We start from the raw sequence: 19393 nt of genomic DNA, 5'->3' as shown, positions 1-19393 counted from the left end.
TTAGCGTGATCAGACGCTCTGCATGTCTTCATCCAGGGGAATGACTCCAGGCAGGTTCCTATTCAGATGAAGGCCTTTAGTTATCTGCTGTGACAGTTTTATTTTTAGTAGATTTACTCATATGTAAATGCAGGGCGTTAAATGAGCTTCTCTTATAGAGCAATGTAGGATTATTTTCCTCAAGGGTATGAAAATGTGTGTAGACTTCACAGCTGTTGCTAAGGCTCTAAAGGCAACAATACGCCTGTGAGCTCACTAACCAGATCTGGCTTGATTGTACAGAACATCTTGTGTTTCCTGTGTAACCCACTCCCAGATACACAAAAAGAGAACAGGATTCACGTCTCCTTACCACCGACCAACCTGCATGTGGAATCTCTCTCACTCCACTTCCCAGCCTATCGCCATCTCCTCTTCCCCCTCACCTCTTCACCAATCAGACGCTCCCAATGGACTTGCCTGGTGCACGCCCACGTTGCCATGGAGACACCATGCAGGCTCCCCCCCCCCATTCCTCCGTGGTTCTGGGCAGCCGATGCCATGGAAACGGTCATGACTGACAGCTCCATTGTAGGAGGGCGTGTCTGCTGTTGTAGGGGCGGGGGGCTTGGCTCCCTGAAGGACTCGATAACCCCATGACACCCTAGATGGTGATACCGGGGCGAGAGACAGAAATCGATGCAGAGGAGGGATGAGAGGAAGCATGTCTAAACATGATTTCTTTCTTCTTTTTTCTCCTTTTCCTCTTCTCTCTCTCTCCCCCTCTTTCTTCCCTCTCTCCCCCCCTCTCCCCCCCTCTCTCTCTGTCTCTCTCTCTGTCTCTCTCTCTGTCTCTCTCTCTGTCTCCCCCTCTCGCTCCCCCTCTTTATCCCTCTCTCCCCCCCCTCCCCCCCCCCCCCTCTCTCTCTCTCTCTCTCTCTCTCTCTCTCTCTCTCTCTCTCTCTCTCTTTCTGTCTCTCTCTGTCTCTCTCTCTGTCTCCCCCTCTCTCTTCCCTCTCTTTTCCCTCTCTATCTTTGATGAGGGCATGTGTGTCTGAATTGCTGTTCAGCTGACATTCACACTGCCAGGTCTTATTCTGTTTTTATATCCTTATTCATCTGAAAGAAATCGTCTATATTTTTCCACCGCAAATCACTGCTGCCGTCAACACGCACCAGGACTGTGTCAGCAGGAAGGAAGATCTGATACACGGAATGCTTATTGTACCTGGGGAGAGTCCTTCAGACAGACAGGCAGGATGACAGGTAGGCAGAGAGCCAGACAGGTAGACACACAGGCAGACTAGCAGAAGAGAAATAGGCACGTAGACAGACAGGTAGGCAGAGGGACAGACAGACAGGCGGGCAGACAGACGGGCAGACAGGCGGTTAGACAGGCGGGCAGACAGACGGGCAGACAGACGGGCAGACAGACGGGCACACAGACGGGCACACAGACGGGCAGACAGGCGGGCAGACAGACGGGCAGACAGACGGGCAGACAGACAGACAGGCTAAGGAGGCACCAGGGTCCAGTAGAGGCGAGTCATTGATCTGCTGCTGCTCTCTTATCAGGTGGAGCCAGACTGGGTCTGGGCCAGGCTGCTGCACTCTGGCTCCACCTGCAACACGGGAGACAGACTGGGTCTGGGCCAGGCTGCTGCACTCTCTGCACAGAGAGAGAGGCAGAGAGAGAGGCAGAGAGAGAGGCAGAGAGAGAGGCAGAGAGAGAGGCAGAGAGAAAAGCAGAGAGAGAGGCAGAGAGACAAGGAGAGAGACACAGAAAGAGAGACAGAGAGAGAGAAAGAGGCAGGGCAGGCAGGCTGGCAGGCTGGCATGATTGCCTCAGTGTCAGTGTGTCAGCAGCAGCATTTGTCCTGCTCTGACTGAGGGAGGAGAGCTGAGGAGGAGAGCTGAGGAGGAGAGCTGAGGAGGAGAGCTGAGGAGGAGAGCTGAGGAGGAGAGCTGAGGAGGAGAGCTGAGGAGGAGAGCTGAGGAGGAGAGCTGAGGAGGAGAGCTGAGGAGGAGAGCTGAGGAGGAGACCTGAGGAGGAGAGCTGAGGAGGAGAGCTGAGGAGGAGAGCTGAGGAGGAGAGCTGAGGAGGAGAGCTGAGGAGGAGAGCTGAGGAGGAGAGCTGAGGAGGAGAGCTGAGGAGGAGAGCTGAGGAGGAGAGCTGAGGAGGAGAGCTGAGGAGGAGAGCTGAGGAGGAGAGCTGAGGAGGAGAGCTGAGGAGGAGAGCTGAGGAGGAGAGCTGAGGAGGAGAGCTGTGAGAGACCTGAGCTGTGAGAGACCTGAGCTGTGAGAGACCTGAGCTGTGAGAGACCTGAGCTGTGAGAGACCTGAGCTGTGAGAGACCTGAGCTGTGAGAGACCTGAGCTGTGAGAGACCTGGGCTGTATGGAGCCCAGGCGGAGCAGACTGGAGGAGGATTAGGTGGCTGTATTTGGTTCAGAGAAGCCCCTTTATCTGCTCTGTGTCTGTGTGTGTGTGTGTGTGTGCGTGTGTGTGTGTGAGTATACCCACAGCAATAGCAAGCCTGGGTCATTGTTGCCAAGGAAGCTTATTCCGTGAGTCTGTTTGTTTTTCATGTGGCGCTCCCAGATGTTCCAGAAACCCATGAACCTCCTGGATTACCCTGCACATAAACACACACACACAGTACCCACACCTACACACACACGTGTACAAGTGCTCTCTTTCAGTCATATACTGGAATGTCTGTGACATTTTGCATGCCTTACATCAGGTATCATGCAATACCAACTGGGTTGACATTGGGTTCATATTGGAAATGATCCAAAGCTCTGCAAATGTGACACATTCACAGTTTCACACACAAACGATACACTTCAGTTCAGTCATTAAACTGATAATATCCAGACAGAACAGCCTTGAGGTGAAATGAACCCTGTTTACTGTTCTGTGTCAGCAGATTGGCTGCCCGTGTGTGTGTGTGTGTGTGTGTGTGTGTGTGTGTGTTTGTGTGTGTGTGTGTGTGTGCGAGCGTGCATGTGTGAAACAATGGCTTTGGCCATTGGGCTTTAACGGGTTTCTCCATTGCGCAACACTGCATGCGTGCACACACACACACACACACAGCCTTGCACTGCCTTTCTTCTAGGCCAACTGCCCTGAGGATACTCTGCAGTAAAAACACACACATACACATATACACACTTAGATCTTCACCAGAGTGTGTTACTAGCCTGTGTACCAATGAGACCAATATCCTCTAACTCTCTCCTTCTCCCTCTAATCTCCTCTTTCTCTCTGTCTTTTCTCTCTCATTCTTCATATCTGTTTCTAACTCAGTCTCTCTCTCCTTCACCCACCTCCTTTCTCTCAAATGCCATCTTTCCTCCTTCACTGACTTCTCTCTTCTAAGTTCTGCTTGTTTATCCCACTCCTCACCTCCATCCCTCCCTCTCTTTCCCCCCCCCCCCTCCTCCCCCCTCCTCCCAGGAGGTTCCCAGTCTCAGGTCCCCTCTCATGAACAGACATTAACGGAGCTGTGGGAGGTTAATCAGTTCTCTTTCCATTTAATTGCCCGAAGGAGTCATTATGCAACCATCCAAAATGGCTGCCTGCCTGTGAATATGCTGCGTCAGTGGGTCAGCATCCTGAACCACTGCTGAGGAGCGGGGGGTGGCAAGGCGGGGCAGGGGGGGAGGGGGGGGGGGGGGGGGGGGGAGGGAGGCAGGGCGGAGCAGGGGGGGAGGGGACGGCAGGTGGGGGAGGGGCTACCTTGAGGAACAAAAGTAAGGTGCATTTTCTTCATCCATGGTGTACATACCAGGTTATACAGACTTAGGCTTTAAAAGTAACGATTGTTTACCTTCCTAACACTTGTGTTATTGAAAAGAGAGCAGCAGGTTATTGAAGCTAGATGTCTTTTACACAGCTGCTGTTGAGCATTTTCTTCTTGGCTTTAGGGAAACCACAGAGGAAGATGAAAACATCTCAGATTGACGAAGATTTATGACCTCTGGGAGCCACACACTAGCTATACACACACACACACATAGCTCTACACACACACAACACACACGCACACACATACAGAGTGGTCCTTGTCAGGCTAGTCCACTTGCAGGCAGTCATGCTCAGCACACCCCCCTGAAGCCCTCAGCTGGCCAGGCGGGCTGGTTTCCTTCCATGCAGACAGGTCAAAGGTCAGGGATGTCCCACTTCCTGGTATTGTTCTGGGAGGATCCGCCCTGTGGATCAGCAGCTTTCACCTCACCAGGCCTGTCACTAGCCAGAGACCCCAGACCAGTGGAACCGGTCAGTAAACTCCCTCCTCAAGTATGTATGCAGGCCACTCGCGCCAGCGAACGGAGAGCTTTTTGTTAGCGTAACTGGTGAGGAGTCACGCTTGCTGACTCTAAGCTGTTAGACCAGGGAGAGACACCAGCCCTGTCCAGCACAGCCATGGGGAGGACGTGGTGGCCGGGTCGGGCCGGGTGGGGTGCTCATACACACACACACACACACAGTCCAGCTTCACACACACTACACACACACACACAGGAGGTGATAATGATGATGTATTGTGTCGAGGTCAGAGCTTCAGGCCTGCCTCCTTATCTAGTCCTGCCGGTCTCCCAGGGTTACGGGTTAATGAGCTCAGCTGTAGATCAGCGCAGATAACGAGTGTCACACGAGCTGCTAGGGACGGGTGTGTGTGTGTGTGGTGAGGGGCGGGTGTGTGTGTGTGGTGAGGGGCGGGTGTGTGTGTGTGGTGAGGGACGGGTGTGGGTGTGTGGTGAGGGGCGGGTGTGTGTGTGTGGTGAGGGGCGGGTGTGTGTGTGGTGAGGGGCGGGTGTGTGTGTGTGTGTGTGGTGAGGGGCGGGTGTGTGTGCGTGGTGAGGGGCGGGTGTGTGTGTGTGTGTGTGTGTGTGGTGAGGGGCGGGTGTGTGTGTGTGTGTGTGTGGTGAGGGGCGGTGTTGGACAGGGTTGTTTGCAGATGGAGACGTGTTCAGCACAGTTGTTTAACGAGATAAAGCAAAGAGCCTCCTTTGACATTTTACATGTCTCAATACTGCACACACACACACACACACACACATACATACACACACACACACACACGCATACATACACACACACACACACACATACACACACACACACACACACACACATACACACACACAGACAGTACAGACTGAAACATACAGTAGTCACGGTGGTGCCAGTTCTACCCACACAGATACTGGCAGGTTTTATCAACAGAGAAAAGACTTGGAAGGACGCACAGCGGACTGATGCAGGTTGACAAAGGCCCATCTGTCTGCATGTTTAAATGCGCAGTGAAAGACGCCAGTGAATCCGGTCGCTTCTCTGAAAGCCACAGAACTGCTGCCTCATCGGTTTAGTTTTCCAGAATCAGACAGCATTTCTTTTTAAGTGCAGTAGTAACTGGATCGGAGCAATCATTCACTATTGATCTGACTTGCTAAAAAGCTTGGAGGTTTTCTCTTGATGCAGGGCAGCAAACTAAGTGATTCTGATACCTCCCAGACCCTCCAGTCTGTTAGCAAGGTCGTCGGTTTGTTTTCAAAAGTGGGGGGGACCGCTTTTTCTCCTAACTGAGGATGCGGACGTTAAATATACTTGACTTAATCAAAAGTGTTTGGGGGGGGGGATTGTGGGCGTGTGTGTGTGGGGGGGAGGACGGACGGAGGGATTTATCATTTTCAAAGAGTGGGTGGGGCATGTCCCACACCCCTGTGTAATGAGAGCCAGGGCCCAGCTGTTTGGCCGTCTGAAGGGGCCTCACCATCAGCCTGATGTGGTCCCAGCGGGGCGAGGAACCGGCCCGCGAGGCGAGGCACACCACCGCTCTGCTTCGCCTCCCCTCTCCCCAACCTCACTTCCCCCCTGTCCCCCCCCTGTCCCCGCCCTGTCCCTCCCCTCTCCCCAACCTCACTTACCCCCGTCCCCGCCCTGTCCCCCCCCTGCCCCCCCCCTGTCCCCCCCCTTGTCCCCCCCCTGTCCCTGCCTCTCATCTCTCTTCGGTGGCCGTCCTCGGTGAGTGGACAGTCTGCAGTCAGATCCCCAAACTGAAACGTTTAGCAGAGAAGCCATGCTGGGTGTAATTGCTGGACTGCCTAATCAAACGAAGAATTAAAGGGAAGCAAATTGTACCCTTCGATTGAAGGTTGTGCTCATGGCTTATTTCTAATTACCAAAGCTCCTGTTTATTTTTGACAGTCAGATTACCCCTCTGTACCCCTCCCCTTTTACTAGGAGCAGCTTGTGTTTATCCAGACAAACTCCCAAAACAAACGACCCCAGATTGCAGTTTGATGCTAATGCGCTTTTTTTCAGTGGGAAGCTCACTGTGAAATAATGAGCTTAGAGCCTTGATTACTGCGCCCTCCAAGAACCGGCCCTGCTTCGCAACATAGAGGTCTCTTGATGTCATGAAATTCAATTTTTAATCCCGCAAAACCCATTAATGTTTTTACATTCTCCTACGTTTCTCATTCGATTTTCTTAAAAGGTCGGTTTTGAATGTTTCTGCTGTTTTCTGAGCTTTGTGACATTGCTGCAGCTAGCTTGTTTTTAGCGAGCTCGAGTCGATCCTGTCGGGACTTCGTCTGAGTCCTTGGGGGTTAAAGTCACCCCCGCTGAGGGGAGGGGGGCTCACCAGATGAGCCACAGCGAGGGTTCTGCGTTCTCCCCGTGAAGGAACCTGGAACACTGGGGGAAGAACTCTGCCATGGTTCCTAAGAGGAGAGGAGAGACACACTTCTGGCGTGCGTGACATATTTTCCTCCTCAGACCCAGTCTGTCAGATCTGCAGCTGCACCAACCCCCGCTTCTTGTTTTACCCTTTTTCAAACAAGACTTTTTAAAAAGCGGTCTTACTTGCCATTCATGGAAACCAGTGTTAGTTTCGGCTCTTCTCCTCCGCCACCAGATACGTTCAGAGGGCGAACGACACACACGACGAGGGAGAACGGGTCAGGAGAGAGAAAGGAAGGGAGGAGAGACGTCTTAAGTGTGGCGACGTTCAGGCTTCGCTGAAAGCGGAGAAGCGGAATGTTGCTGCAGCGGAGGCATCTTCGCGGCTGGTCCTCGTTATACGAGAACCTTCTAGCTGCCTTGTAGGCTGTCTTGGGCTTAGGCACATAAGCCTGGCTGGAGGGAGAAGAAATGGAGAAGGAGAAAGGGGGAGAGGGAGAAGGGAGGGTGAGAGACAGAGAGAGAGGAAGGGAGGAGATGCAGGGTGAAAGATGGAAGGAGGAGTAGGGAAAAGGAGAGGGAGAGAAAATGAGGAAGAGAGGTTAGAATGAGAGGAGGGAGAATGAAAGAGGTAGAAAGGGAGAGAGAGAGGGAGGCCCCTGGGTAAAGGGAGAGAGAGAGGGAGGCCCCTGGGTAAAGGGAGAGAGAGAGGGAGGCCCCTGGGTAAAGGGAGAGAGAGAGGGAGGCCCCTGGGTAAAGGGAGAGAGAGAGGGAGGCCCCTGGGTAAAGGGAGAGAGAGAGGGAGGCCCCTGGGTAAAGGGTAGGGCCAGGACAGTGTGGTTAACCACAGATTGTAGCGTAGTGCTGGAGGCCAGGGCCAGGCAGAACAACATCACTGGGAGAGAGAGGGGCTCCAGATCCTGGGTGTCGGGCAGGGCCTGGATGTATCCCTGGCAGGGCTTGGCTCGCCAAGCGACACAGTCAACAGCATGAGCAGGCGAGCTATGTTGCCACGTCGTAAATGGCCCGTCTGCCTGTGGATTGTCACCCTCGGCAACGGGACACGTGCTGCGTCCTGTAACCAAGCAACTCAAGGAGGAGCCGGTGTCGGGTCGTCAAAGCTGCTTTTTACCGTTGACCTTCGACCCCTCCAAACTGCTGAACAGCCTCGGCGGATCTCAGCCGGTCGTCTTCAGGAACAGCGATCCCAGGCCAGCAACAGAGTGGGAAAGAAGTCCACTTCCTGTCACACGACGAGCTGGCTTCTCAAAGCAGGAAGCTCGGGAAGGCTGTCGGCTTGACTAACCTTCAGCTGTTGTCCTGTGTTTCTGTTAGCGCCGCTATCTGTGTGTCTGTTAGCGCTGCTATCTGTGTGTCTGTTAGCGCTGCTATCTGTGTGTCTGTTAGAGCTGCTATCTGTGTGTCTGTTAGAGCTGCTATCTGTGTGTCTGTTAGCGCTGCTATTTGTCCACCCCGGCCACAGACAGGAACCCGGCAGAGAACAAAACGAAGGAACGTTTTTGTTTGATGTGGGAATGAATGCTCCTTTGATATCCCAAAAAAGTTAGATGTAATGTGTTCGGTACAGGATGCATATTAAGTCGGGGCTTTCCTTTTCTATCGGACTCGGCCACCCTGCTGCCTCTGTGCCCTTTTTGGTGTCAGATACTTCCCCTTTATGTCGATCTCAAAAGGAAGTCTCCAATTGTGTCAGGTGAAATAGGCCAGTCTTTGTCCCTCGGTGAGGGCCGTGGAGACTTGGTGACAACACTACAAAGCAGATTCTGGTTTCAGGTACCGTGGGAATCCTCTGACGGTGAGGTGCTGCAGAATGGGTCAAGTTCCCTGAGCGCTGAGCTGACGTACTTCGGTGGCGCATTTGGACCCTAACTGAGGGGTTCGGAGCTACGCTGGTTAGCGTAGCGTTGATGACAGGACGGTGGCTGGCGGTAGACATTCCTGTAGCTTGCTCTCACACGGTTCCTCTAAACTCAGGGCGGGAGTTTCTCCTCTTAGGAAGAAGTGGTTTGGGTTTATTATCTACCAGATTACTTCTAAATACTCACGGTCGAGAGATATAAAGTAAATGTTGTTTTTCCAAACTCCCCCACAACTGTGGTTTGATGCCTCTTGCTTAAGGAATCTTCACAGTTATAACATATAGCATCACGAGGAGTAAAATATTCACTTGTCAAAGGAGAACACAGATATCTTGTTGGGCATCAATGTTTTTAAACCCTCGGAAACATTACAACTCCATCACTGACTCGCGTCAACACCACAGGCTCGTTCTGACAGTACCCAAGACAGAAGTGTAAACAACCCCCCACCCCTCCTCCACCCCCCCTCCCTCCTGAGGTGTAAACAACCGTTTGTGGTTGTTGTTTTGCTCCGACAGAGATCCGTAACCAGCTGGTGGAGCAGTTCAAGTGTCTGGAGCAGCAGTCCGATTCTCGCATCCAGCTGCTGCAGGATCTGCAGGAGTTCTTCCGCCGCAAGGCAGAGATCCAGCTGGAGTACTCCCGCGGCCTGGAGAAGTTGGCCGAGCGTTTCTCCTCCAAGATCCGCAGCTCCAGGGAACACCACCAGTTCAAGTGAGTTCCCCTCCCTCCTCCACGCACACACCCTGTCAGACTTTATGGGCGTGTAGGTTTGTGTGTGTGTGTGTGTGTGTGTGTGTGTAAGACAGTGAGATTAAGTGTGGGAATGAGACAATAAGACCAGCTCCTGCATGTGTGTGTTGTTATTGTTGCAGACAAACACACACACAGACGTATACATGCTCGCCAAGTCATTATTTTTCCCAGTTCTCATGCTGCTCCACCCTTTGCCTCACTCTATCCTCAATCTGTCCAGCACTCACCCCTGCTGTAAATCACAGTCCCTAGCATATTCTCTCTGTCTACCAACACAGCCCTATACCAACACAGCCCTATACCAACACAGCCCTATACCAACACAGTCCTCCACCAACACCCCTACAACACAACCCTCTAACAATACAGCCCTCTACCAATACAGCCCTCTACCAGTTGCCCCATCCCAAGCTGAGTATCCATCTCTGCATGCTAATGAACCAGTATTCCCTTTAGATCAATGGGCGATTCTCTTGTCAGGGAAAGCTGCCAGTGATAGATATACAGCTAGCCAGCCTAGCTAGACTCAGCTCTCTGGCTAATCACAAAGCTGGGGCTGCATGTAGTGCGGAACTCTGCGGCAAAGAGCAACCTTCTGAGAAATATACACTGTGTTATTAGATGCCAACCCTGGAATCATCTCCTCATTACCGCTGTGAGGAATTCAGTGGAGAAAGAGAGAGTGTGTGTCTTTGTGTTTGTGTGGAGAGTTTAGTGTGTGTGTGTGTGTGTGTGTGTATAAGGTACAGTTTGTGTACATACTCTTTGTGTGCAAAGGCTGCTGGGATAGGTCAGGCACAGCACGGCTCCCCTCGCTGCTTAGCAACCTGGCTGTGACCGTGTCCTAGCTGCCAGCGCTGCACTGTGGGAAACCAAAACAGAGCTGTGAAAGATGGCGGGTCACCAGCCCCCCCCCCACCAGGAACCAACCTTCTACCTGGGCCCCTGCCCTACTAGCTGTTGGCTTGACCCGCACTGAACAAATACAACTTTATTAGCTAACTAGCTTTGTGACGGAGGTTAGCTAGCTAGCTTAGTGACGGAGGTTAGCCTTGCTAGCTTTGTGACAGAGGTTAGCCGTTCTAGGCTCAGTGCCAGTTGCAGCCTCTGGCTCTGCTGGGTACAGTCAGTCTGCAAGAGCTGCACTGACACAGCATGCAGATTTACAGGCTCTCATTAGATTAATTGAGTTTGGGGGGAGGAGGTGGGCGGGTGGAGGAGAGGGGGTGGGTGGGTGGAGGAGAGGGGGTGTGTGGATGGAGGGAGGAGGGTGGGTGGGTGGAGGGGGGGGGTGTGGGGGGGGTGTAGGAGGGGGGGTGGGTCGAGGGAGGAGGGGGGAGAAGAGGACGTAGGATCCCATCCCACACATCGTCTTTGTGACATCACTATTCAGGAGCTGTCCTCACGCTCCAGTTCCCTTCTGTCAATCAGGTGTCTTACATACACACACACACACACATACGCTTGCACACACACACGCTCACACACACACATCAGAGACAGTTTGAGATACACAGGAAATGTAACCTATGCCACTGCGTAAGGGCCTGGCTTCATCCAGTGAGCCTCTAAGGGCCTCATCCAGTGAGCCTCTAAGGGCCTCATCCAGTGAGCCTCTAAGGGCCTCATCCAGTGAGCCTCTAAGGGCCTCCTCACAGCACATTTCTAAGTCTCTTATTTTCCATCTGCGATCTGACCTTCACCCCGATCCCACCGTTCACCCCGATCTGACCTTCACCCCGATCTGACCTTCACCCCTATCTGACCTTCACCCCCCACGTGTCCGCTCGTCTTGCTAGGTCTGTATAAAGGGCTGTACAAATAAAGTTGGATTTGATTTTAAAAATGTGGTATTGATTAAACAGGCTGTTTGGGATTTATCATTAAATAGGGATTCTTATCTCACACCGTTAAATTCTGACGCACGCCGTCTGTGTGTGTGTGTGTGTGTGTGTGTGTGTGTGTGTCTGTGTGTGTGTGTGTGTGTGTGTGTGTGTGTGTGTGTGTGTGTGTGTGTGTGTGTGTGTGTGTGTGTGTGTGTACAGGGGATTACACGTAATCAGAAGCATCCAAGCCGTTATAAAGCAGCTCATGCAGTATTGAGAGAAAATGCATAAATGTATTGAGAAGAAACATAACCTGTCTGGGACAGATAAGATGAAGCTTGCATTAATGTCCAATTCTGTTTGTGTCTGTGTATATGTGCTCATGTGAGTTCACGTCTTTGTGTACGATTGTGTGTGTGCACGCGCCTGTGTGTGTTGATGGAAATGGGCAATTAAAGAGCCATCTATCTGCAACATCCAGTGTGACAGGAACTGCAACATGGTTGTGCTAGAATAGGAGCAGATCTGTTCCATACTGCAGGTTTTCTGTCTCCTGCAGAACTGGAGGCTATTTGGCTGCTCCATTGGTTCCTATGATCTCAGCTGGCTAATTGGGACGTAAAGCCATAAAAACTTCACCAGAAACCAGAAATAAATATCTATATTAACACTGCAAATCATAGCGTATAGCCTCATGTCATAAGAGGGATATTTGAATCACTGTTTTTCCCCTCAATCTGCTGAGTGTCCCTATTAAACTTCAGCCCAGTTCATCTGAAGAGCTGATAAGTGAAGCGATATTCATGGCCACGTTCCAGTGATGCTCCACTAATTATTTATTAGCTTCTGAATATGAGAGCTTCTCACTGAGTCCCAGTGGAAAGCTAAGCCCACAGCATGTGTTATGTATGGGTCTGGTGGATTGGTGCAGAGAGTGTATGTTGGGGTGAGTGGGGGTGACTGGGTGTGTGTGTGTGGGGTTGTGTAGGGGTGAGGGGGTGTGTGTGTGTGGGGGTGACTGGGTGTGTGTGTGGGGTTGTGTAGGGGTGAGGGGGTGTGTGGGGGTGGGGGTGACTGGGTGTGTGCGTGGAGTTGTGTGGGGGTGAGTGGGTGGGGGTGACTGGGTGTGTGTGGGGGGGTGACTGGGTGTGTGTGTGTGTGTGTGTGTGTGTGTGGAGATAAAGCTGTAGCTGCAGTCACCACACCCTGACTGCGCTCTGGTGGTCAGAGGGTAGGCAGGAGAAGAGACTGCCCTGCTTGATGCCACCAGAATCGGACCTGCTCGTCCCCAGAGCTCCCCAGTCCCTGTGAGAACGGGAGGCTGCTCTGGATAAACACACCATCCGCGTCTGCATTTGGAATCTGTGTTTTTCTGTTTACACACGAGTGGTAGATGTCTGTGTGTGGATGTGTGTCTGTGTGTCTGTGTGGATGTGTGTCTGTGTGTCTGTGTGTCTGTGTGGATGTGTGTCTGTGTGTCCGTGTGTCTGTGTGTCTGTGTGGATGTGTGTCTGTGTGTCTGTGTGTCTGGGTGTCTGTGTGGATGTGTGTCTGTGTGGATGTGTGGATGTGTGGATGTGTGGATGTGTGGATGTGTGTCTGTGTGTCTGTGTGGTGTGTGGATGTGTGGATGTGTGTCTGTGTGTCTGTGTGTCTGTGTGGATGTGTGTCTGTGTGTCTGTGTGTCTGTGTGGATGTGTGTCTGTGTGTCCGTGTGTCTGTGTGTCTGTGTGTCTGTGTGTCTGTGTGGATGTGTGTCTGTGTGTCTGTGTGGATGTGTGGATGTGTGTCTGTGTGTCTGTGTGTCTGTGTGTCTGTGTGGTGTGTGTCTGTGTGTCTGTGTGTCTGTGTGTCTGTGTGTCTGTGTGGATGTGTGTCTGTGTGTCTGTGTGTCTGTGTGTCTGTGTGTCTGTGTGGATGTGTGTCTGTGTGTCTGTGTGTCTGTGTGTCTGTGTGTCTGTGTGTCTGTGTGTCTGTGTGTCTGTGTGGATGTGTGTCTGTGTGTCTGTGTGTCTGTGTGGATGTGTGTCTGTGTGTCTGTGTGTCTGTGTGGATGTGTGTCTTTGTGTGGATGTGTGTCTTAGTGTGGATGTGTGTCTGTGTGTCTGTGTGTCTGTGTGGTATGTGTCTGTGTGGATGTGTGGATGTGTGTCTGTGTGGATGTGTGTCTTAGTGTGGATGTGTGTCTGTATGTGTTTCCTCACTATCATCAGGCCCAGGCTAAATCTCAATGCAGCTGCACTCTATCAAATGCTGGCACTGCCTCTATAACCCCCTCCCCCCCAACCCCCCAACCCCACCCCAGCCGATAAAAAGGGCCACAGAAACTGCGTTCAGCACTGCAGCGTATCGAAACAGTGTCTCTGGTTGGCAGCGAAGGCAGACATCTTTCTAACGGTGGAGGCTGGCGGAGCATCGCGGGCCCCGTTCTCCTCCTCTTCACATCTCTCGATATCGCTTCTGAGTTGGAGGTCCCCTCTCTCTTCCAGCTGATGAGCACAGGCAGTTGTAGAGAGGGATTAGAGGTGTTTTGCAGGGTCTGGGTTTGGCTACCTGTGGAATGTTCTAGGTAAGACGAATGGTTCCTGTGATTAGGTGAAGACCTTGGGTTTCTACCTGGCAGCGTCGTGGCGGCTCCTGACAGCTGTTCAGGGGGCGGAGTTACGAAGCAGGGGGCGGAGTTACGAAGCAGGGGGCGGAGTTACGAAGAGGCTTGGCCGTCTCCCCTTCAGGCCTTGAATGAAAGGGATTACAGTAAGGCGGCTGTCGATTTGAAAATACACATTTTTCATGCTCTCTCTTTCTCTCCATATCTCTCTGTCTTTCACTCTCCATCTCTCGATGTGTACACTTTCTTTCTTTTATTAGTAGAGGGGTGAAAGACTCGGAGGCAGATGCTGTAGGATGTTATGAGTTGCCGTCTGCCCTCCCGAATGCACACACACACACACACTCTCAAACACGCACACAGTCTCACACACACACACACACACACACACTCTCAAACACACACACACACACACACTCTCACACACACACACACACACACTCACAGCTTGGACACCATTGCTCCGCCAGTCCTCTACGTGTTATTGACACCTGTCTCCATAATGATGGGAGGAGGGGGAGGGGCCACGGGGGAAACGGACTTTCCTGATACTCACCAGATCCCCCTCAGGCTGTCATCAGACTGGCACCCACCCACAGGAGGCCAGGGGAGGCAGGGGAGGCAGGGGAGGCAGGGCAGGAAGGAAGGAGTCAGGGAGGGCTTATAGAGTCGCTGGAAGCCTTGCTCTAAACCAAAGGGCCTGTCAGCAAAAATGTTCTGGTTGTCCTAGAAAATGCTTGATCGCTGCCTGGGAACCATGCCCCATAGTGTTGTTGACTGAGAGCCTGAGAGCCAGGCTAGGCTCCTGGTTTCCCCTGCCCAGGATGGGGGCTGTGTGCTGAGGAGAAAGGGAGCCGGCAAAGACTGGTCTGGTGCCTGGCCGTTTCTTGCCGTGGGCTACGTTCAGCACTGTGTGAAAAGACTTCCGCTCCCAGAGATGTGACCCAGCTATGTTTGCACACACACGCACATACACACACACACACAGGCCTAATTACCCACCTTCTGCTCCCAATTCCTGTGAAATGAGGACAACAGCTGGGGAAAGGAGCGCCTGTGTCCTTCCTCTCCTTCCTCAGGAGGTTGGAGGAGGTCTCCCAGGCCTGTGTTCTTACTCTCCTTCCTCAGGAGAAGGTTGGAGGAGGTCTACCAGCAGCTAGTATTCAGACTGCATAATAGCACTTCACTTGTAGGCTACTGCTAGACATAGTTAGATCCTCATCCATTACTAAGCAGTACAATAGGATTCGTTTGGCACTTCTTTATATCATGCTGAGCAGAGTCACTTTGCCACAAACATTTGAGGAAGAAATGGGATTTCCTATGTGCTTATGTTAATCCCAATCAGTTGATCAGATATGACCTCAGTTGATCCCAGATATGACCTTATCAGATCTTATATTCTGTCCAGAGAATAGAAATCCTGGGAACATTGTCAGGTGCTTGTGTTTGTTTCTTGTGTGTGTTTCTTGTGTGTGTTTCAGGGCTTCACCTCCCCATCACTGTTTTGTTTCCACCTGCAGTTTCTTGCTGAGTCAGCGATGAAACCGCCTCGAGTGTCACAGTAGCGTGACTTGCGGTTTGCAGCTAAAATCTACATGCTACAGTAACTGCTAAAGCTAATAATGTCTGAAAAAGTTATGATTTTGGATCTGAGTTAGCGTAGCGCTGCGTCTGTGAACGCTGCCCCGTCAGAAAGTTATTGATGTCCTTCTCTGCAGCGGTCTGTCACGCAAATAGCCCAGAGCCCTTGTCACTCAAAACAGATGACTACATTTGAGTACACTGAGAGAAAAGTGATTAATATTAATTCATCAAATTAATATTTGATCTGGGATTAGAGGACTATGAGAAGCTTGCCTCAGAGTGTTTCTGTGAAGTGTTCAGAAGGAGAGTTAGGATCCTGTTTGGACAGGGAGGCTTGGAGAAGGGGAGGGAAGGATGAGAAAGAGAGAGAAAGGATGAAAGAAAGATGGCATAACAAAAGGGCCAGAACGAGGAAGTGGAGGGAAGCGGGAGAGAAAGTTCTCTAGTCGGGCTTAAGGAAGTGATTACACATCTCAGGCCACTCTGAGGGATTAGGAGAGAGGTGCCCTCTCCCTGGGCTCTCCTTATCCACAAACACCAATTATACAGAGAGGAGTCAGGCCACGCCCCCAGCCAGATAGGGAACTGAAGCAGGACTGTTACTGAGCGAGTGCAAGAGCTGCAGCCACACAGGAAATAGGCCACATGAAGGGAACTGTGACCAGGGAGGGAGAGTGAGAGAGTAGTGCGAATGAGGGATGGAGAGAGAGAGAGGGTGAGAAGGAGGGAGGGATGGAGGGGAAAAAAGAGAGGATTGTGAATAAGACATAATAGAAAGAGAGAGAGGGAGGGAAAGAAAGAGGGAGAAGAAAGAGAGAAAAAGAGGGAGATAGAAAGAGAGAGAACATTGTCCCACGATTGGCTGTTCTATTGTGAGAACACCCAGAGCGCTCACTTCCTCGATTTACTTTGTGACAGTTAATCGCTTTACCATAGCAACAGAGGTTTGAATTTAATCATTCTATTATTACCAGTGACCTCTTGCTTGTCAGACTGGTCTGCCGCCCCTTCCAATAAGAGGGATTTGTGGTTATTTTCTGTCAAATTTCGTACACGTTTCCCTCAATTCCAAAAGTCGATCGTTTGTCTCAATTCTCGTTATTCTCAGGAGGCTGGACATATTCAGCTGAACTAGATATCAGACCTGCTGACTGTCGCTGCCCAACAGAGAAAAAGCATGCAGAGGTGTGACCTTGCTAACTAGCTAACCAGAAATGGTCAGTCGCCTTATCATTCTGTGTGATTAGCTTGACCACCTTTCAAACGATGAGATCCAAGATCCAATTATTGCCATTAACTGAAAGCCTATTGTGCTTTGAATCCATCTGAATACTAGCTATGCTGCACTACTGCACTGCATGTACTAGCTATGCTGCACTACTGCACTGCATGTACTAGCTATGCTGCACTACTGCACTGCATGTACTAGCTATGCTGCACTACTGCACTGCATGTATTAGCTATGCTGCACTACTGCACTGCATGTACTAGCTATGCTGCACTACTGCACTGCATGTATTAGCTATGCTGCACTACTGCACTGCATGTATTAGCTATGCTGCACTACTGCACTGCATGTACTAGCTATGCTGCACTACTGCACTGCATGTACTAGCTATGCTGTAGATCCTGCTGTGGCACAACAACGTCAGGCTGTCATAGACGGATGTGTTAGCTGGGGTTAAGCTAAGAGGGGGAATAACGGGAACGCAGCTCTGGTGCAGCCAGATATCCGCTTCATTAGAGCTGATTAGCATTAGCGTAGTGGTCTGAAGGGAGGCCTTTGATGTTGGCACTCACCCTAACCCTCTGCAGTAATTGTGTTGTGCATTTGGCTCAGGGAAACCTGATCTGGGTATCATCCTCTTCCCCTCTCTGCTCTCCTCCCTGTTCCCTGAGTTTGTTGAGCGATTCATGTCAAGCTTCTGACGGGTGGAGGGTTGGGCGAAGTGTGCTTCCAATAAAGGGTGTGCATGTGTGCATGTGTGTGTGTGTGTAATGTACAGGGGGCTGTGTGTGTGTGTGTGTCATGTACAGGGGGCTGTGTGTGTGTGTGTCATGTACAGGGGGCTGTGTGTGTGTGTGTGTGTGTCATGTACAGGGGGCTGTGTGTGTGTGTGTGTCATGTACAGGGGGCTGTGTGTGTGTGTGTGTCATGTACAGGGGGCTGTGTGTGTGTGTGTCATGTACAGGGGGCTCTGTGTGTGTGTGTGTGTGTGTGTGTATATGTGTGTGTGTAATGTACAGGGGGATGTGGGTGATTGCATGCTTGTGTATATGTGTGTGTAATGTACAGGGGTTTGTGTCTGTGTTTGTGTGTGTGTGTGTGTGTGTGGATGAAGGTGGGGAGATCTGGTGGAAGCTGATTAGGCATTCAGACTCCATGACTCTAAGGGTCATTATGGTTACCAGCGTTAAGGAATTAAGCAATCGATGCCCTGTCAGACTGCAGCTTAGGGAGGGGAAATGAATGGTGGCTGTGCTGGCCCAGTGCCACTACAGGGAAGGATTGAAGGAATGGTTTGATGGATGGATGTGCGATTGGTTGGCTGGTTGGATGAACTGATTGAGAGGGAGAAGACAGATGGGTGTAGAGGCAGGAAGGGAGGGAGAGAGAAGGATAGAGAGGAAGAACTGGAGAGGAGGGCAGCAACAGAACCCAGGATGTTCCTCAGGTAGAAGCGTGTAACGCTCATGAAATACACGCGTGCGGAAGACGAAACGGGAACAAACGAATCGCGGTGAATCATCCTGACCTCGTCCCCCTGTACGAACGAATCGCGGTGAATCATCCTGACCTCGTCCCCCTGTACAAACGAATCGCGGTGAATCATCCTGACCTCTTCCACCCGTCTCTCTCTCATCGTTTTTCTAGAAAAGACCAGCATCTGTTGTCGTCTGTGAACTGCTGGTACCTAGTCCTGAACCAGACCAGGCGAGAGAGCCGCGACCACGCCACCCTCAATGACATCTACACCAACAACGTCATCGTGCGCCTGGCGCAGATCAGCGAGGACGTCATCCGCCTCTTCAAGAAGGTCAGTCTGTCATCCGTCAACCCCCCACCTTCCCCTCCTCGAACCCACCCACCCTCCCCTCCTCCCCAATCTGTCTCATCTGCTTCTCTGTCATCCTTCCTTCTGTTTGTCCTTCTCCGTAGACCAGTTCTTTTATCTCTGTTCTGCATGTGGTCTGAGGGAGGAAGATTGAAAGATGCAGTTTTGTCTTTCATCGCTCCTCGGCGAGGTCAGAGTGTTGGTCAGCCAGTCAATTGCTCGCTGGGGGGGAGGGGGGCAGTGTGAAAAACGCCTCAGGAATCCAGTCAGACATGTTGTGAATGAGAAGCACAGCTTGGCGCACCACCCAGCAGTGGGAGCAGAGCCTCCAGGCACGTCTGAGTCGCAGGGCAGAGACACCCTCTACCCCTCCTTACCCCCAGCCCTCTACCTCTCCTAACCCCCAGCCCTCTACCCCTCCTAACCCCCAGCCCTCTACCCCTCCTAACCCCCAGCCCTCTACCCCTCCTTATCCCCAGCCCTCTACCCCTCCTAACCCCCAGCCCTCTACCCCTCCTTACCCCCAGCCCTTTACCCCTCCTAACCCCCAGCCCTCTACCCCTCCTTACCCCCAGCCCTCTACCCCTCCTAACCCCCAGCCCTCTACCCCTCCTTACCCCCAGCCCTCTACCCCTCCTAACCCCCAGCCCTCTACCCCTCCTTACCCCCAGCCCTCTACCCCTCCTAACCCCCAGCCCTCTACCCCTCCTTACCCCCAGCCCTCTACCCCCCGGCCCCCGTCTCCTGCTGGTGTCGGTAGTGTCTGGCACTGTGTCAGGACATAGCAGAGATGTCTGAGGTCTAACCCAAACACCGGCCTCCTGTTCTCACCTGGCACGCCTTCCTGCAGGTCCACCCAGCACTCAGCCAGCCCCCAGACGTGTGTGTCTGTGTGTGTGCGTCTGTCAGCAAAAATGTGAATGAGGGAAACGCACGCAACGTGTGTTAGCAGAGACGACAAACACCACCTCCCACCTCCAGCAGGCCTTGGGAATCAAGCAGCCTTGGT

General features: G+C 52.0%; 1 protein-coding gene across 1 annotated transcript in view; it reads left to right on the top strand.

Moving 5' to 3' along the window:
• The window catches only part of srgap3 (SLIT-ROBO Rho GTPase activating protein 3), a 63613-nt gene that overhangs the window by 9520 nt on the left and 34700 nt on the right, over positions 1 to 19393 (top strand). Inside the window, exons 2-3 of the mRNA XM_047026496.1 lie at positions 9070 to 9265; positions 18204 to 18366. Of these exons, the coding sequence (XP_046882452.1) occupies positions 9070 to 9265; positions 18204 to 18366 (359 nt within the window). The remainder of the gene's footprint in view (positions 1 to 9069; positions 9266 to 18203; positions 18367 to 19393) is intronic.

The sequence above is a fragment of the Hypomesus transpacificus genome, chromosome 9 (assembly GCF_021917145.1).
Source record: "Hypomesus transpacificus isolate Combined female chromosome 9, fHypTra1, whole genome shotgun sequence".
Taxonomy (NCBI): Eukaryota; Metazoa; Chordata; class Actinopteri; order Osmeriformes; family Osmeridae; genus Hypomesus; species Hypomesus transpacificus.
This window is presented reverse-complemented; position numbering and strand designations above follow the sequence as displayed.